This window comes from Diachasmimorpha longicaudata, chromosome 5 (assembly GCF_034640455.1).
Source record: "Diachasmimorpha longicaudata isolate KC_UGA_2023 chromosome 5, iyDiaLong2, whole genome shotgun sequence".
Taxonomy (NCBI): Eukaryota; Metazoa; Arthropoda; class Insecta; order Hymenoptera; family Braconidae; genus Diachasmimorpha; species Diachasmimorpha longicaudata.
Window position 1 is genome coordinate 9,030,985 of NC_087229.1, and position 13,252 is coordinate 9,044,236.

Here is a 13,252-nt window from a genome sequence, read left to right on the forward strand (position 1 = left end):
TTCTATTTCCCACGTTAAGAATTACTGTTCCCATAGCAAAAATAATTTTATATTCTTTCCGTGCAATTCATTGTCAACATTGTTATCCATTTTGTAGGCATTGTATTGCTCACTTCCACGTAAAAATATAATGAAAATGCAAATTGACACGGAATGAACTCTTCCTGCCGCATTCCCTCTGCACTATGTCAATATTTTTCATTCGCTTCCAACAAAGAGGAGTCATTGCAGATGAAGTCCTGGATTCGTTAAATCTGACCGTTTGATAGCTCTCTATATAACTCCTCTATAATTTTATTCCTCAGCTCACGAAAGGAATGAACTATGTAACTCCTTATAATTAAATCGTGAGAAAGACCTCCTATTTACATAAAATGAAATTATATAAAATAATTCAGAATCGAATTAATATACGATGACGAGCTAAATTAACCCTCATTTCCAATCTCGTTTCCTGATAAATATGTAAAAAATTCTGTGAAATGGTTGAATTTTTGGATAAACAGTTTCCATTTCTCTGTTTGAATTAAATTGTCCAAACTGTGCACATACCTGATGCTTTCCTCTCTCAATAGGCGCCGCTCAACAGTTCAACGTCCCGAAGAAAGTGGCCTTGTGCTATCCTTCACTCCTTTTTGCCTTCCGGTCGATATGGAACAGGCAAAAAAGTTCTTATTGGCCCAGTCTAACACCGGCTTTTGCTGAAGTGAATGTATACAACTCTATTGCTCTTTAATGGGGTGAGATTCCCGTGCTTGCTGAGGACTAAAGAATGGATTACGCCGTTCACCATAGCAGACCTTTTGTACTTTCGTATATGAACGTTTCTGGAGTAGGGGAGAGGCTTTATAACTTAAGTCGAACAATTTCAGTTTTATAGTAGAGCTAGAGCCACCAGGCTTTCGTATTGGGAAGAAAAATCAGAATCAGAATACTCTAAATATGGTATGTATTCAAATGCTGAGTGGGATTTAATGGGATTTGGGATTTTTTTTCTTTCAGGAACATGTCACTGACATTTGGCCATAGATTCCCCAAAATTAGATATCGATTCTTGAAAAATAGTGACATTTTCCAGACGGTACATCGCGACAAGAAAAATCGCGAAATTTCCTAACGAAAAATCACATATTTTTTTCGATTGGCTGGATTTCCGAATTTTTTTCACTCTCAATGAAAATGTTTCTCCACGTGGTACACAAAAATGTTGAATAAATCCCGTACTGTTGCAGAAAGCGATAATAATCGTGTGTTTGCTGGTCCCATTGTCACTGGGTGAAAAAAAAAACAATTTGGAAGACATCGAGAAAGATAATCTTCATACTGAAAATCATTCTCACTCATCGCTGTTAAAACCAGAATCTGACAACGGAGATGTGCAATACCCTCACCAGTATTCAAACAATCATGCAGGATTGGGACGATACGCGATAATAGCCTCGAATCACGTGGAGTATAACGTAGGTACTATTATACCGGAGCATAACAAACATTCCTAAATGTATTCAAATTAACTGAACAGGGCCAGACCGACGGTTATAATAACGTAGATAATGGAGATAGTGATATTAGATATCAGGTGAATACCGAGGATGTTGCTCCCTCAACATTACAACCGGCTGATGGCTATGGTGACTCTGCACCGCAAATAGGAGTTGTGCCAAAGATGCCGGGGGAGGCTGATTATCAACAGCATCATTTGTACGATTGGTCTCGAGCTGTTGCTGATGACCAATATCGAGGGATAAAAACCACGACAAGTGGATATCCCGTCCCGGCACTCAGAGGTACGCAATTGAAAAATATTTTCAATGATTGAGATACAAGCGAAAGCCAATATTTCGGTGGTCGACAGCCCGGGAAATGAGGGTTGAACACATCGAGGGGTGGAAACCATCGGTTTCCGAAGTGTAATAATTTTTTTTTCCATTTTTCTGAAATGAAATTTTGTCATCGATTCCCGTTAAAATTCCAATTTTTCGCGGTAACTCTAGTCCGGTCACCCTCGGTGACTCGTGCTAGAGCTCTCAAATTTACTCTATGTATACTGTGTGAGTGTGTTTAACGAGCTTTCGGCAGTGTGACGGACCATTTCATTTCAGGATATTCAAGTATCTTTAACAATTTGGTACCGGTGACGCTGTAAATGCCAGGATTTTCAATCATCGAGTCTGAAGGTTTAATTGCGCGGGGAAAATATTTAAAAATTATGTGTATTCACTGTCACGAACAGTATTCTAACATTGCACAGAATTATCTTTTAACATTTTATGGTTACAGCTGAATAATTGGAGTAGTTGGAACTTTCGTTGGGAATAAAATTGAGTTCTGCTTCAATTAATAATTGAAGTGTTAAAGTTCTATGAAATTTTCTCATGTGTTTGGGTAATACCTTGAATTTTCAGAGGCCGTTTATATTCCGGCGAGTCAGTTGTTGGCCTATTCCCGAAATTTCTGGCTGAACCAGGTCGCTCTACCAAAAAATTTAGGCTTGCTCCAGCACTTCAGCACACAAGCTATTGAAAAATCCCCGGCTACGGTATACAAACCGGCACCAGGTCAATCTGCACACAGCGCGCCGAAGTACATAGGGTACCAATCAGCGATTGACCCGCATCCAGAGGAGATTCTCCCATCGAAGGTTCTTGTCCATTCAAAAATCCCCCGAACTGAATCATCATTTATACAACTAAACTCAAACTTTAATCCGTCTTACTCACTCATCCCCATGGGAATAATAAACTACAAACAAAATTTACAAGGAAAAAAAATTTCAAATAAAATTTCAAACGAAATCCGCGAATGAATTTAAATTCAATGGAAAGGGCGTTGGAATTGAAACTCCACGATTCGCTACGGAATTTCTGCAGTTTCTCCCACTCCCTCTGAAATCCGGCAAAGCGATTTTCCATTACGGATTATGTGAATTCTACCGCAATTTTTACTGAATATTTCTCTCCCTACAGGTATTACTCACTCAGTCGCAAATTGAATATCTGCGACAAATCAGTTCCAAGCAAGCGAATTCGTTCAGCGATCAGACAGAAGTCAATCATGCGACAAGTTATGGTGGTGCACCTGTCTATGGACAAGGCCAGGCTGTTTCCTACTCACAAGGTCAATTGGGGCACCTCAGCAACTACGATCAGCCGAAAAAACTGCAGTACGGGATGCGTGTGACTAAACCAGTTTACCGGACACAAAGCGTTCATAATGATGAGCAGCGACATTTAAAGGTCAATATAAATCAACTTGGATAATTATGCAAATTCATAAATTTATTTCATATTGAAATTCAGACGTGAAAAGTTGAACTTGTGAAATCATTGTAAAATATCCGGAAACTTCGGGTCAAACGCGGTTCAGATGAAAGCTCTGATGTTCGACGGCAGAAGTAGAAAAGCATTTCGTTGGAGAAAAACTTTGATATCTTTAAAGGTGGATTACTATGAGTTTTAAAAGTCACAGCCGGCTGGAATGAGATTTCTTATGCATCGAACATCGATTATATACGACCAAAAATGAAGAATCGGTATAAGAAAAAAAAATGGTTCCCATTGCTAAATCATCACTTGAACTTCTGCAATCTCCGTTTAATCACAAAATAATTTTCAAAAAATACTCAGTTCCGTTAAATAATTACGACCATCAGTTTTCTTCCCTCAAATGAATTTTAATTTGTATTAACGAGGAACATTTGTCCAAATGTTCCTCGCAAACATTTGGACAATTTTTTTTTAACAGCGTATCAATAGAATTATTTTCTCTGAACTCTTTCTCTCCAAAATTTAGCAATAAAGATGCGACTGTTGACCGTAAACGTCGGAGGAGTGAGAGTTTTATTGATGATGAACAGGAACGGTCAGAATAATCTTGGCAAATCACATCCGTTTCGCTGAACTTAATCTTGTCTCTCCACAGATATCGAATCCACCGAGACAGGATTTGGCAGTTCCACCAGTGCCCGATTCGTCGAGTGATCTACATTCCGGTGGAGATGGCCATCAGCTCAATGTGCAGCAGCACATTGATCATGTGTCGGAACCCAAGTCATTATTAGGCTCATACATTCCGAGTCACATAATTGCTGCGCAAGACGCTGCGAGGTATCGAGAGCGACCCCTGAAACTCGAGGGTGGATTCCTCCCGTCAAAGAATTTCTACTACGTTTATGGAAAGCGGAAAACAAAATATCTTGAGTAATGAGAGGACGTCGTAACGCGATGGGCCATTCATAAGTACAATCCTACTATCGATTTAGAAAGTATGAACACCGGGTGATGCAGGGCTTTTAGATCTTGCAATATATCTCAACATCGGTATCAATATTTTATCAGCAGGAATATATTGCAGATATACCAAATAATAAAAAAGAGAAGTGAAGTTGACGGATGACCTGGAGAATTGGATAGAATATTTTATTGATTTTTTTAAAAGTTTCTATTTGTTTTTAGGCGATTTTATGGAGCGTTTCGCAGCTTATTTAGCATTTTATTCCATAGACTAATTTTTAATACTAAATACTATTCGGAGGAAAGAGTCAATAGAATTACATATTTACTCGATTGAGATACTTTCTATAGAAATCCCTCGGTTTAAATTTTCCAGGCATTATTTTTTTTCTAATGACACGAGAGAAAAAGTGGAGTGGAAAACACTTCTCACGTGAACTAATTTAATAGAAAAATTATTTCTCCGAGAATTTCTATGAGAATCGCATTTATTTTTGACAATACAGAGCATCTGATAGTGATTGATTATGGGCTGATAGGAAAGGGCGGAGGAATCGACGAGAATCATTACCAATTTATCGACATAACTCAGACAATTCATTGAATTCATTCCAATAATTTTCTTCCAATTATGAATTTTTTAAGGCACATCCTGTTGCCCAGTCCGGAGGTAATATTCAACACCATCGAGTCAGTCATACATAACTCTGCGTTAATTAAAATATAATTTAATTTGACAGTGATAGCACAGCGACGAATCACCGAATGTAGTAGCCATAGCTTTTGCCGTTCATGCCATTTTGATTTTATATATATTAATCAGTAAAAATAAAATTAATATTTAACAATCGATAAGGCCCCGTCTCTTTCTATATTCCTGTCCTTTACCCCATATTTCGATCCCTCAGTCGGTCTCACCGTAAAAAAATGTGAAATTCAACTCGATTGATGTGAAATACTCAAATTTACTCTTAACATTCTAAGAATATCCTCTAGATGAAAAATTGTCGACAAGGGCCATAGAATTTTAATTTCTACGAATCATCAGTGGTTAGACATGTATAATTGGTATTCAATGTATGAGAAACCTTATTCCCCCAGCTGCCGACTTTAAAAACTCATAACTTTGGGGAGTTAATGAAAACTCCGAGTCCCTCGTTACCCAGGCCACATCATCATTCGTGGCAAAGGATTTTTTCTCCCTCTTAGGTTAAGCGGAGCTTGTAAAAAAATAATCCAACCATTGAGGACGCTTTTACTTTTCTAATTCCCCACGTTCGCGCAGAGATCTTATTTCGCGATAAATTAACACGGTAATTAACTCCTGCCACGGTGTACCGAATGGTGAGTAATATGAGCATTCTATCCGGCGCGTCGGATTCGGTGCTCCATTCAGATGACTGACGATCCCCTGAATCTCGAAATTTGATCGGATCCAGTGGGGGTGGGGTGCAGACGTTTTGACTGCACCAGGACAATCCAATAAATAGCTGCGCTGCATAGATCGAATGTTTACCACTCTGCTGGTCGCGTTATGACCATCGAGTACTCCAATTTACGTTTTTTTTTTCTTCACAAACTGTAGTAGAGCCTCAGAAAAATATTTAAGAAATTGATATGTCATTTTTAAGTCTTTAAAACCCCTGTCAATGAACATAAAGAGCATAAAAAATATCACGGGATTTTTTCAAGCATATGATCTAAATTAGGCGTAAGTTTCGGGTGTTTTATGAATTTTTTTTCATTGCCTGATTTGTACTGATTTGTACCCGCAGGGCGCCGCGGTTATGGAGCGATCAGCGGAGTGGTAACTAATTTATTTGTAAAAGGAAAATATGATTGCCTTTTATTTTTGGCTCTGAATGGAAGCTTTCTAATTGTTAAAATTCACGTTTTTCCATTTTATGTGGTATATCAGCGCTGTATGACCCAAAAACTGTATATTTCGGTACGAATGCGACAGGAGTTTCACCAGAATGAAGTTGGTGGCCAGAGGCGATGCTGAGGGCTGACAATTACATGAGTTGAGAACCACAGTATCACATGAATTAAACAATATTTTTAAATAACTGAATTACATTCAACGATCAAACTGGGCGGGTTTTGTTCAGAACTGGATGAGAAGATTTACGAATAAACGAAAGCAATATTATATTCATCAAGGAGTTAATGCTTTTAATTTATTTTTAACACGAATTTTTTGATACATCATTTAAAGGGAAAACAGCAATTTCAAAAAAGCCCTTTTTTGTTGAGTTAATGGAGACATTTAAAAAAAGGAGTAACCACATAAATGTCTATCTCTTTTAAAGTTGAAGATATTCATTGAGTGTTCTCAGCCATCAACGGGACGACGTTTCAACTACGATATATCGAGTAGAACATTTCAAGTGCTCAGACTGATATACACACCAGACAGATGAAATTCTCGAAAAATATATCTCTAAAAATTTTAAACGTCAACAATTCGTCAACGTCGAAACGAAACGAAAGATTTGTACGTTTACGAACTCACGTACGTATCTCTATTATTCGGTGAAGAACTTGGAAGTGGATAATCTTTACACAATAGAATTGTATCAATCTCCGAATAATCTCAAAAGGAATAATGCACACACGATCCCCAATGTAATCAATTCAGGCGCTCGGAAAGCAGCGAAATATTCACATGATGCCTCTGGCATTTACAGAGAGGTCCAGAGGAGCCGAATTATTGATCGCAAAAAATAGATTGGACGATTTTGAAAGCTATCTCTCTGGAATCGTTGAATGCTTTCCAGCATAAAACCGAAAAGAGCCTTTGAAAAAAACCATGGAAAATATTCTTTGAAAAAATGTGAACTTGACGTATTGATCTCCTACGCTTGTTGATAAAAACAAAGTGAATTTTTCTACGCTATCAGTTGTTAGTATATTCATGTTATAATGAAAAGAAATTTTTTTTTTTAAACATGAAGTAATTTTTCAAAAATGAGTTGATATGTCCCATTGAAAACCGATCGATCGTAAAAATCCACTGGAATAATTTTGTCGTTTTGCTCCTAGATGAAAAAAATCATTCAGTATTCTGTAGCATTCTCTTAATGTGTAACTTTTTCTTCATTTTATCATCGATTGAGTTCTCATCTCCGTGTCATTTCCTTTCATAACCAAGTTTATAACCCATTTACGAGTATATAAAATTTAATACATGAGAAATTGGAATGAAGAAAAGGGATCTTCTCGCAAGTAGATGAGGTGATTGCGAGAGCTCCCGTCGCGTTCAGCATAATTAACCGCACATTTGTCAATATTTCACAAATGATTTAGTTGACAGCAGAAAGTGGAATCAAGTGCACAAATCGTCAACCGAACGAATCGTCTCGGTGACTGTGAATGGCAATAGGTGAAGTGCGAAAATGCGGATGAACGATAAATGAATCCCGTCGCGTTTCGACCGTAGCACACGGATTTTTGGAGGCCACGCAAGGTCCCACATTATTGGCAGATGTCTTCCCAGTTCCAGTGTAGGCAGTATATAACGTCTGACCAAAGTGAAACGAAGAGCGAGGGCATATAAGGTGGGATGCTGTAGTGGCAACTTTCTCAGTACCAAACGCACACGACCTGTCTACCGTGTCATTAGTTTTCGTGGATCACAACGATATGAAGATATTAAGGCACTGCGTAAGTACAATTAGCTTTATTAAATCAGTTGATACTTTCCCGACGATAATTTTTCCTCTACTTTTTACTCTAAATGTTTTCCGGACAGAAATTTCACAGTTTCACCGCAATTTCGCGTTCTGTCCGCACCTCCGCGAGAAGTTGAGCAAAAAAAATGTGAATTGTTTGTGATACGAATTGTAGTATAAACCACTGGGCTGAGATTATACGGTATTTTATACGCCTATTTTGGCCTATTACATGTTTGACGGAGAGGTACATTAAATATTTGAAACAGAAAGCTGCGAAATCCATTAGAACTGATGAATATGTGATTTGTTGGGGGAAAGTTTCATGTCCCTGGAAACAATTATGATTCCAATGCGCCCTGTAATCCCAGAGGTGAAGTGCGAATAACGAAATACTCGGAATGTTGGATTTTCTTGAAAAAATTATATTAAAAGTTTCGGCGGACATGAAAACATTCCGGAGTGGCATCTGCATTTGAACGCTTTCCCACGGCTTCTATTTCCGGTCAGAAGCTATATAACGGATATGCAGGTCTGACTATTCGACAATTTCGAGCGGTAATAAATCAGGAATAGTGCCGTTGTCGCCCGGTAAATTGGAGCACTATTAGCACGTTCGCAGTTGATTTGAACTCAGCTTTTTAGGAAATTACAAGGATGTGATTGATTTCATTGGAAATTTTTAACAGAATATTCTCAGCTGAAAAAAATAGCCGTAAAACTTAACACGAAAGAGGAAGATTAAATTTAATTTGAAAGAAAAAATGATATCTTTAAAGGGTCATCAATTAGCAGAAAATGGAAATTTAGTTAAGAAGAATGAATTAATTATTTTATGGCATTGCGAAGATATAGCCATTTATCTATCATAGAAATGTCGAATAAAGAGTTGTATTTAATTGAGACGCGTCATTTAGTCTTGTACCCGATCATTATAATTACAGTCTCCCCACATTTTCTGAGGTCAGCCTGTAATTTCTCTTGACACCTCCAATGATTATCCGGTCGGCAGTTGATTTTTAACTCTCAAATTATGTTCATTATGAGGCGTTTTACGAGAATTTTTCCATTTTTTAAATCTTGACGTTCTCTTTTCGGAAAGAGCCAATTACTTATCTTATGTAATTTCAAAATTTTACTGTTTCATTTCGATTTCATTTTTCTCTAGCATGAAAAAGTGAAGGAATAATTTTTACCATAATTTGGAGAAAACCAATTATTCCCTCCCTCGAATAAACATTAAATAAAGCATTTGACTATGATTTTATATATGTATAGAGCCCCTGCAATATGTTCTGTCGTCAGATAATAATTTCTCTCAACACTTCGAGTCAATGTGTCCTCAGTTCGCCGCGTGAAGATGTTTAACATCACGTAGCAGATGTGTTCTCAAAAGAACCAGTAGTGAAAGTCAAAGGAATGCTCTTCAATTCGATCAGCTCTTTGATGTGCAAGCATATGCCAGAGTATTCCAACGAGAACATTTGTGATGTTCACCGACGCAATTTTCCCCCATAACGAGTTAAATTTATTATATTCTCCGCTGAGATCATAACGACCAAAATGTAATGCACTCAGACAGGAGAAAGTCCTCCGGAAAAAATATTCATCCTAATTATTATAATTAAAGGATAATTAAAATCAATTCCGAATTTCCGAGATTCCTAGACATTACCATTTTGTTGTCGGGACTGACTGAAATATTGATGCTCAATTCCCGGATCATTACTCCTGCGTAAATTCAAAAAGAAAGTCGGTGAAATTGAGAATGCGAAGAGATGAAAGCCGTCTGCAAAAACATCCATGTGCTTCGTTATTCAATTTTTCAATCCAAATGTTACCTAAAAGGCATTCCCCACCTGTCCCCTCTCCCTCCGTCAATTATAAACAATTAATAATCATTGCATCTACCGCGTGGTTCGTACCAGACCGTAGAAGACACTAAAATATATTTAATTACGAATGTCACATAATTATGCGTCGCCTCAACAACTTTTACTTCGAAAACGAAAAAAAAGTTGAGAAACATCTTAAAAATGAAATGTATCGAGGTTATTAATTCCCCTGGCTGATTTTCAGGTTGCGCTGACCCTGCTGGTGATCGTAGCCTCCGCCGATCAATCGGTAGCAACCAAAGCAACACCAAGTGACCGGGTGAAAGGAGCCCAGAGTGTCAAGACTCCGGCAGGTGTCGGTGACACCGAAACCACCGTGGAATCGGGTCGAGGGTCGAAAGACAACGATCTTCCGATATTGCCGCCAATAATTCTCCTCGACTTCGCGGATGACAATTCCACCACCTCCGATGAGAAATCCAAGCGCACCGTGGATAACGGCCTGGGCTACGGTTACCTCCGCAACAACTTGTTGAATGGAAAATACAACTACTACTTTCCGGGCGGTAAAACCGGGACAACGGTGAGTATCGAGGAGTCGATAAGCCCATTCGAGCCGAAAACGATAATCGAGCCGTTCAAACCGATCACGGAGGAGCCGAGTGTCAAGCAAGTCCGTCCGCACCAGCAGAACACGAATTATATGTCGAATCGCCAGTCGATCTACGGCCAGCGAACGAGACTGCAAAAGTACTCACCCCCCGACAATTATAATCCACAGGGGTTCACCCCATCGACGAAGAACAGCTACCCTTACACAACCATTCGTCCCGAGTACAAAAGCCTGCAGAATCCTCACACAACGCCGAAGCCTCAGGAGACGTACCCGTCGGGGCTGAGTGACTACACCTCATCAAGATCAGTTTACGATAACTACCAGTCGACCCCGTTACCGTCGCCATCCTACGACCATCAGAATGCTTACAATGAGAGACCCTATGAGACGACAACAGCTAGACCACTTCCTGTGGATCCGGCGGCGTTCAACCTCCCGCGGTACACGATAGAGAACGGAGTCAAGTACGAGAACAAGATCGTCTGGAGGTATCAGGACGGAAGGATAGCCGACGGACCGCCGTCGTCCTTCGTCAACTCTTACTCGGAGTACTCATCCCCTCAGGCGAACGCGAATTACCAGAATCAGCAGCGGAATCCCGTGAGCCATCAGCCTCAGGACGGCAGACAGGAGGCGGCTTTCTTCGAGAATCAGCGAGGGCAAGAGGGTCGATACCAGGAAGCTCAGAGTCTCCCGTACCAGCACCTCAATCCCTACCAGAATAGTCAGGAGACCATCAGCAATATTCACAATCAGAGACCCGCGCAGTTTCCCGTTGACCAAGATTCCAGGTATCAACAGCATCCGGGCTCGAGTTACAACCCTGGGGGATCTCAGCCACAGCCGTATGACCTTTCCTATCAGCAGAAGTACGGCTTCAGACCCCGGGAGAATCACCAGGCCTCCAGGTACGAGATGAGGCCGATCCCCAAGTACGCGGTTGACAGCTCAAACGCCGAAACGACGCCGACTCCAACAGATCTGCTGACCCCCAGCGGACAACTGACGCCGAATTTACTGTCCAAGTACACTCCGCAGGCCCAGAAGTACCTGACCAAGGTTTTCGGGCGGAATCAGGAGGGGAAGGTCAGGGAGGAACGTCCGCAGGCGGCGCAGTATGCCAGCAACAATTATGAGAACCTCCTGAACTACAATCCATCGATCTCGCAGTACATCAGAGATCCGTCGTCGATTCTGAATGCTCAGCCGACGTTTATTCAGGCGGGAAACTCCCTGATCCCCGTCATTATTCTGAGGGTGGATGGAGCGCCTCCCGTGCAGCCACAGGCCGCGCCGAGCATCAACCTGAAGGCCCTTCTCCAGCAGTACCTGAGCCAGTATGCGGCCAGCAAAGCTGCTCTGAGCCAAACTTCTCAGTACGAGTACGCGGGAGATCGAAAATCGGTTGACTACAACAACCCCGTCAATGACCTGACTCGGCTTGCTCATGTGCTCAGTCGGTACTCGCAGAAGCCGGAAGTCGACTCCTCGAGTTTTCCGTCTCAGAAACTCGCCAATCATCCGCTCGATTATGAGTCAACGCGCTATCATGATAAGAGCAGTTATGATACCATTAATCAGGAGAGGCCTCAGCTTTCGAAGCCCAAGTATGGGGTCAGAATCGGGGGGAAGCAGAAGGTGAAGAGTGTTCAGATCATCGAGAACTCATGATTCTTGGAGCTGAGAACTATTTTTTTTCGAAGAAGTTATTTATGAAACTCTTGTGTACCTGATGGAAAGTAATTTTTACCTGTTTTTTGGGGGTGGAATTCTGGGCGGTTATTTGCTGCCTCGATCCACCCTTTATTTTTATAAAATGAAAATATTATCAAAATCATATGTGAATGCAATTATTGTATATAAATGTAACAGGGGAACGTGCAATATAAACCGAACGGTTTTCTTCCTTTTAATAAATTCCATTGGTAATGGTGTATTCGTTAAAGTGCCTTAATTACTTCATTACCCAGGCATTTTCTCCTCCTACGCTCTGAAGATGAAGCGAGTCGACAATGTATCATTTTCACAGTTAATAACCCCAACGTTATCTTCAACGCAATTCATTTTCACTAGTAAAATCAGTCAATGACGAAGTGAATTTTTATCAAAGTCGGAAAGATTCAAATTAAAAATGAATACTCCTGTGAAATTTCAACGCTTTCTCACGGGGAATTCGATAGGAAAATTTTATTTTATGTAGAGAATTTCCATGAATATTTCTCCACCTTCTATTTTTCTTCTTTTTCTCCTTCTGAAAAATTTCGATGTCACGCACTGAAAGACAAATTGCTTCTGTTCAAAAATTGTATGGTCTCTTGAAGAGATCTTTTGTCGTGTTGAATCAATTTACTTCAACGGAGAGAAATTTTGTAAAAAATTGTATCACTGGAAAAAATCACAATACACCAGCTGAAGAAAATTCTCACAGAAATCCGGTGGAAAATTCAGGTTTTTCCGAATTTATTAGTTAAAATAACTTTACTATACGTAGTAAAAGAGCAGTTTATGATTCTGCTTTGCAGAATATTTTCGTACGGATAGGGAACCACAACGCGTATTGGAATATCCGAAACATCCTCAGGGTAATCCATTCCCTGCTTCATAATTGGAAAACGTACACAATTTTATAAATAAACTCTGCAGTTAATAGCCGGCTAGAGCGTTAATTTTATGTTTTCACATTGTAAATCCCGATGAATATCGCAAAAACACTCGAGTAATTACCAGCCAGATTTTAATGGAAAGACTTATGTTTGTGTAGCCAATGTTTGATGTGTATTAGTATGAAAAGTACATAGCTGCAGTTGCACGGTACGATAGATTCTATCCCACGTGCTCACTGCTCAATAGTAATACGTGTGTTTCAGAGCGAATAGATATAACCATTGCAAAAGT

General features: G+C 39.8%; 2 protein-coding genes across 2 annotated transcripts; both read left to right on the forward strand.

Annotated features, from left to right (window-relative positions):
• Nucleotides 1–153: 153 nt before the first annotated feature.
• On the forward strand, nucleotides 154–5,087 carry LOC135162636 (uncharacterized). The gene is made up of 8 exons (XM_064121287.1): nucleotides 154–247; nucleotides 576–706; nucleotides 859–945; nucleotides 1,233–1,460; nucleotides 1,523–1,787; nucleotides 2,406–2,641; nucleotides 2,967–3,236; nucleotides 3,922–5,087. Exons 1-8 carry the CDS (start codon nucleotides 154–156, stop codon nucleotides 4,201–4,203), a joined length of 1,593 nt encoding a protein of 530 aa, XP_063977357.1. The 3' UTR covers nucleotides 4,204–5,087.
• A 2,684-nt stretch (nucleotides 5,088–7,771) lies between these two features.
• On the forward strand, nucleotides 7,772–12,302 carry LOC135163190 (uncharacterized). The gene is made up of 2 exons (XM_064122450.1): nucleotides 7,772–7,898; nucleotides 9,986–12,302. Exons 1-2 carry the CDS (start codon nucleotides 7,878–7,880, stop codon nucleotides 12,026–12,028), a joined length of 2,064 nt encoding a protein of 687 aa, XP_063978520.1. The 5' UTR covers nucleotides 7,772–7,877; the 3' UTR covers nucleotides 12,029–12,302.
• Nucleotides 12,303–13,252: the final 950 nt, after the last annotated feature.

What these genes read in the sequence shown, in the direction of transcription:
- LOC135163190 (XM_064122450.1), top strand. Translation starts at nt 7,878, where the DNA reads ATGAAGATATTAAGGCACTGC. An exon ending in TGAAGATATTAAGGCACTGC is followed by an intron (nt 7,899 to 9,985) that starts GTAAGTACAATT and finishes GCTGATTTTCAG; the next exon opens with GTTGCGCTGACCCTGCTGGT.
- LOC135162636 (XM_064121287.1), top strand. Translation starts at nt 154, where the DNA reads ATGAACTCTTCCTGCCGCATTCCCTCTGCACTATGTCAATATTTTTCA. An exon ending in AGGAGATTCTCCCATCGAAG is followed by an intron (nt 2,642 to 2,966) that starts GTTCTTGTCCAT and finishes CTCTCCCTACAG; the next exon opens with GTATTACTCACTCAGTCGCA. An exon ending in ATGAGCAGCGACATTTAAAG is followed by an intron (nt 3,237 to 3,921) that starts GTCAATATAAAT and finishes GTCTCTCCACAG; the next exon opens with ATATCGAATCCACCGAGACA.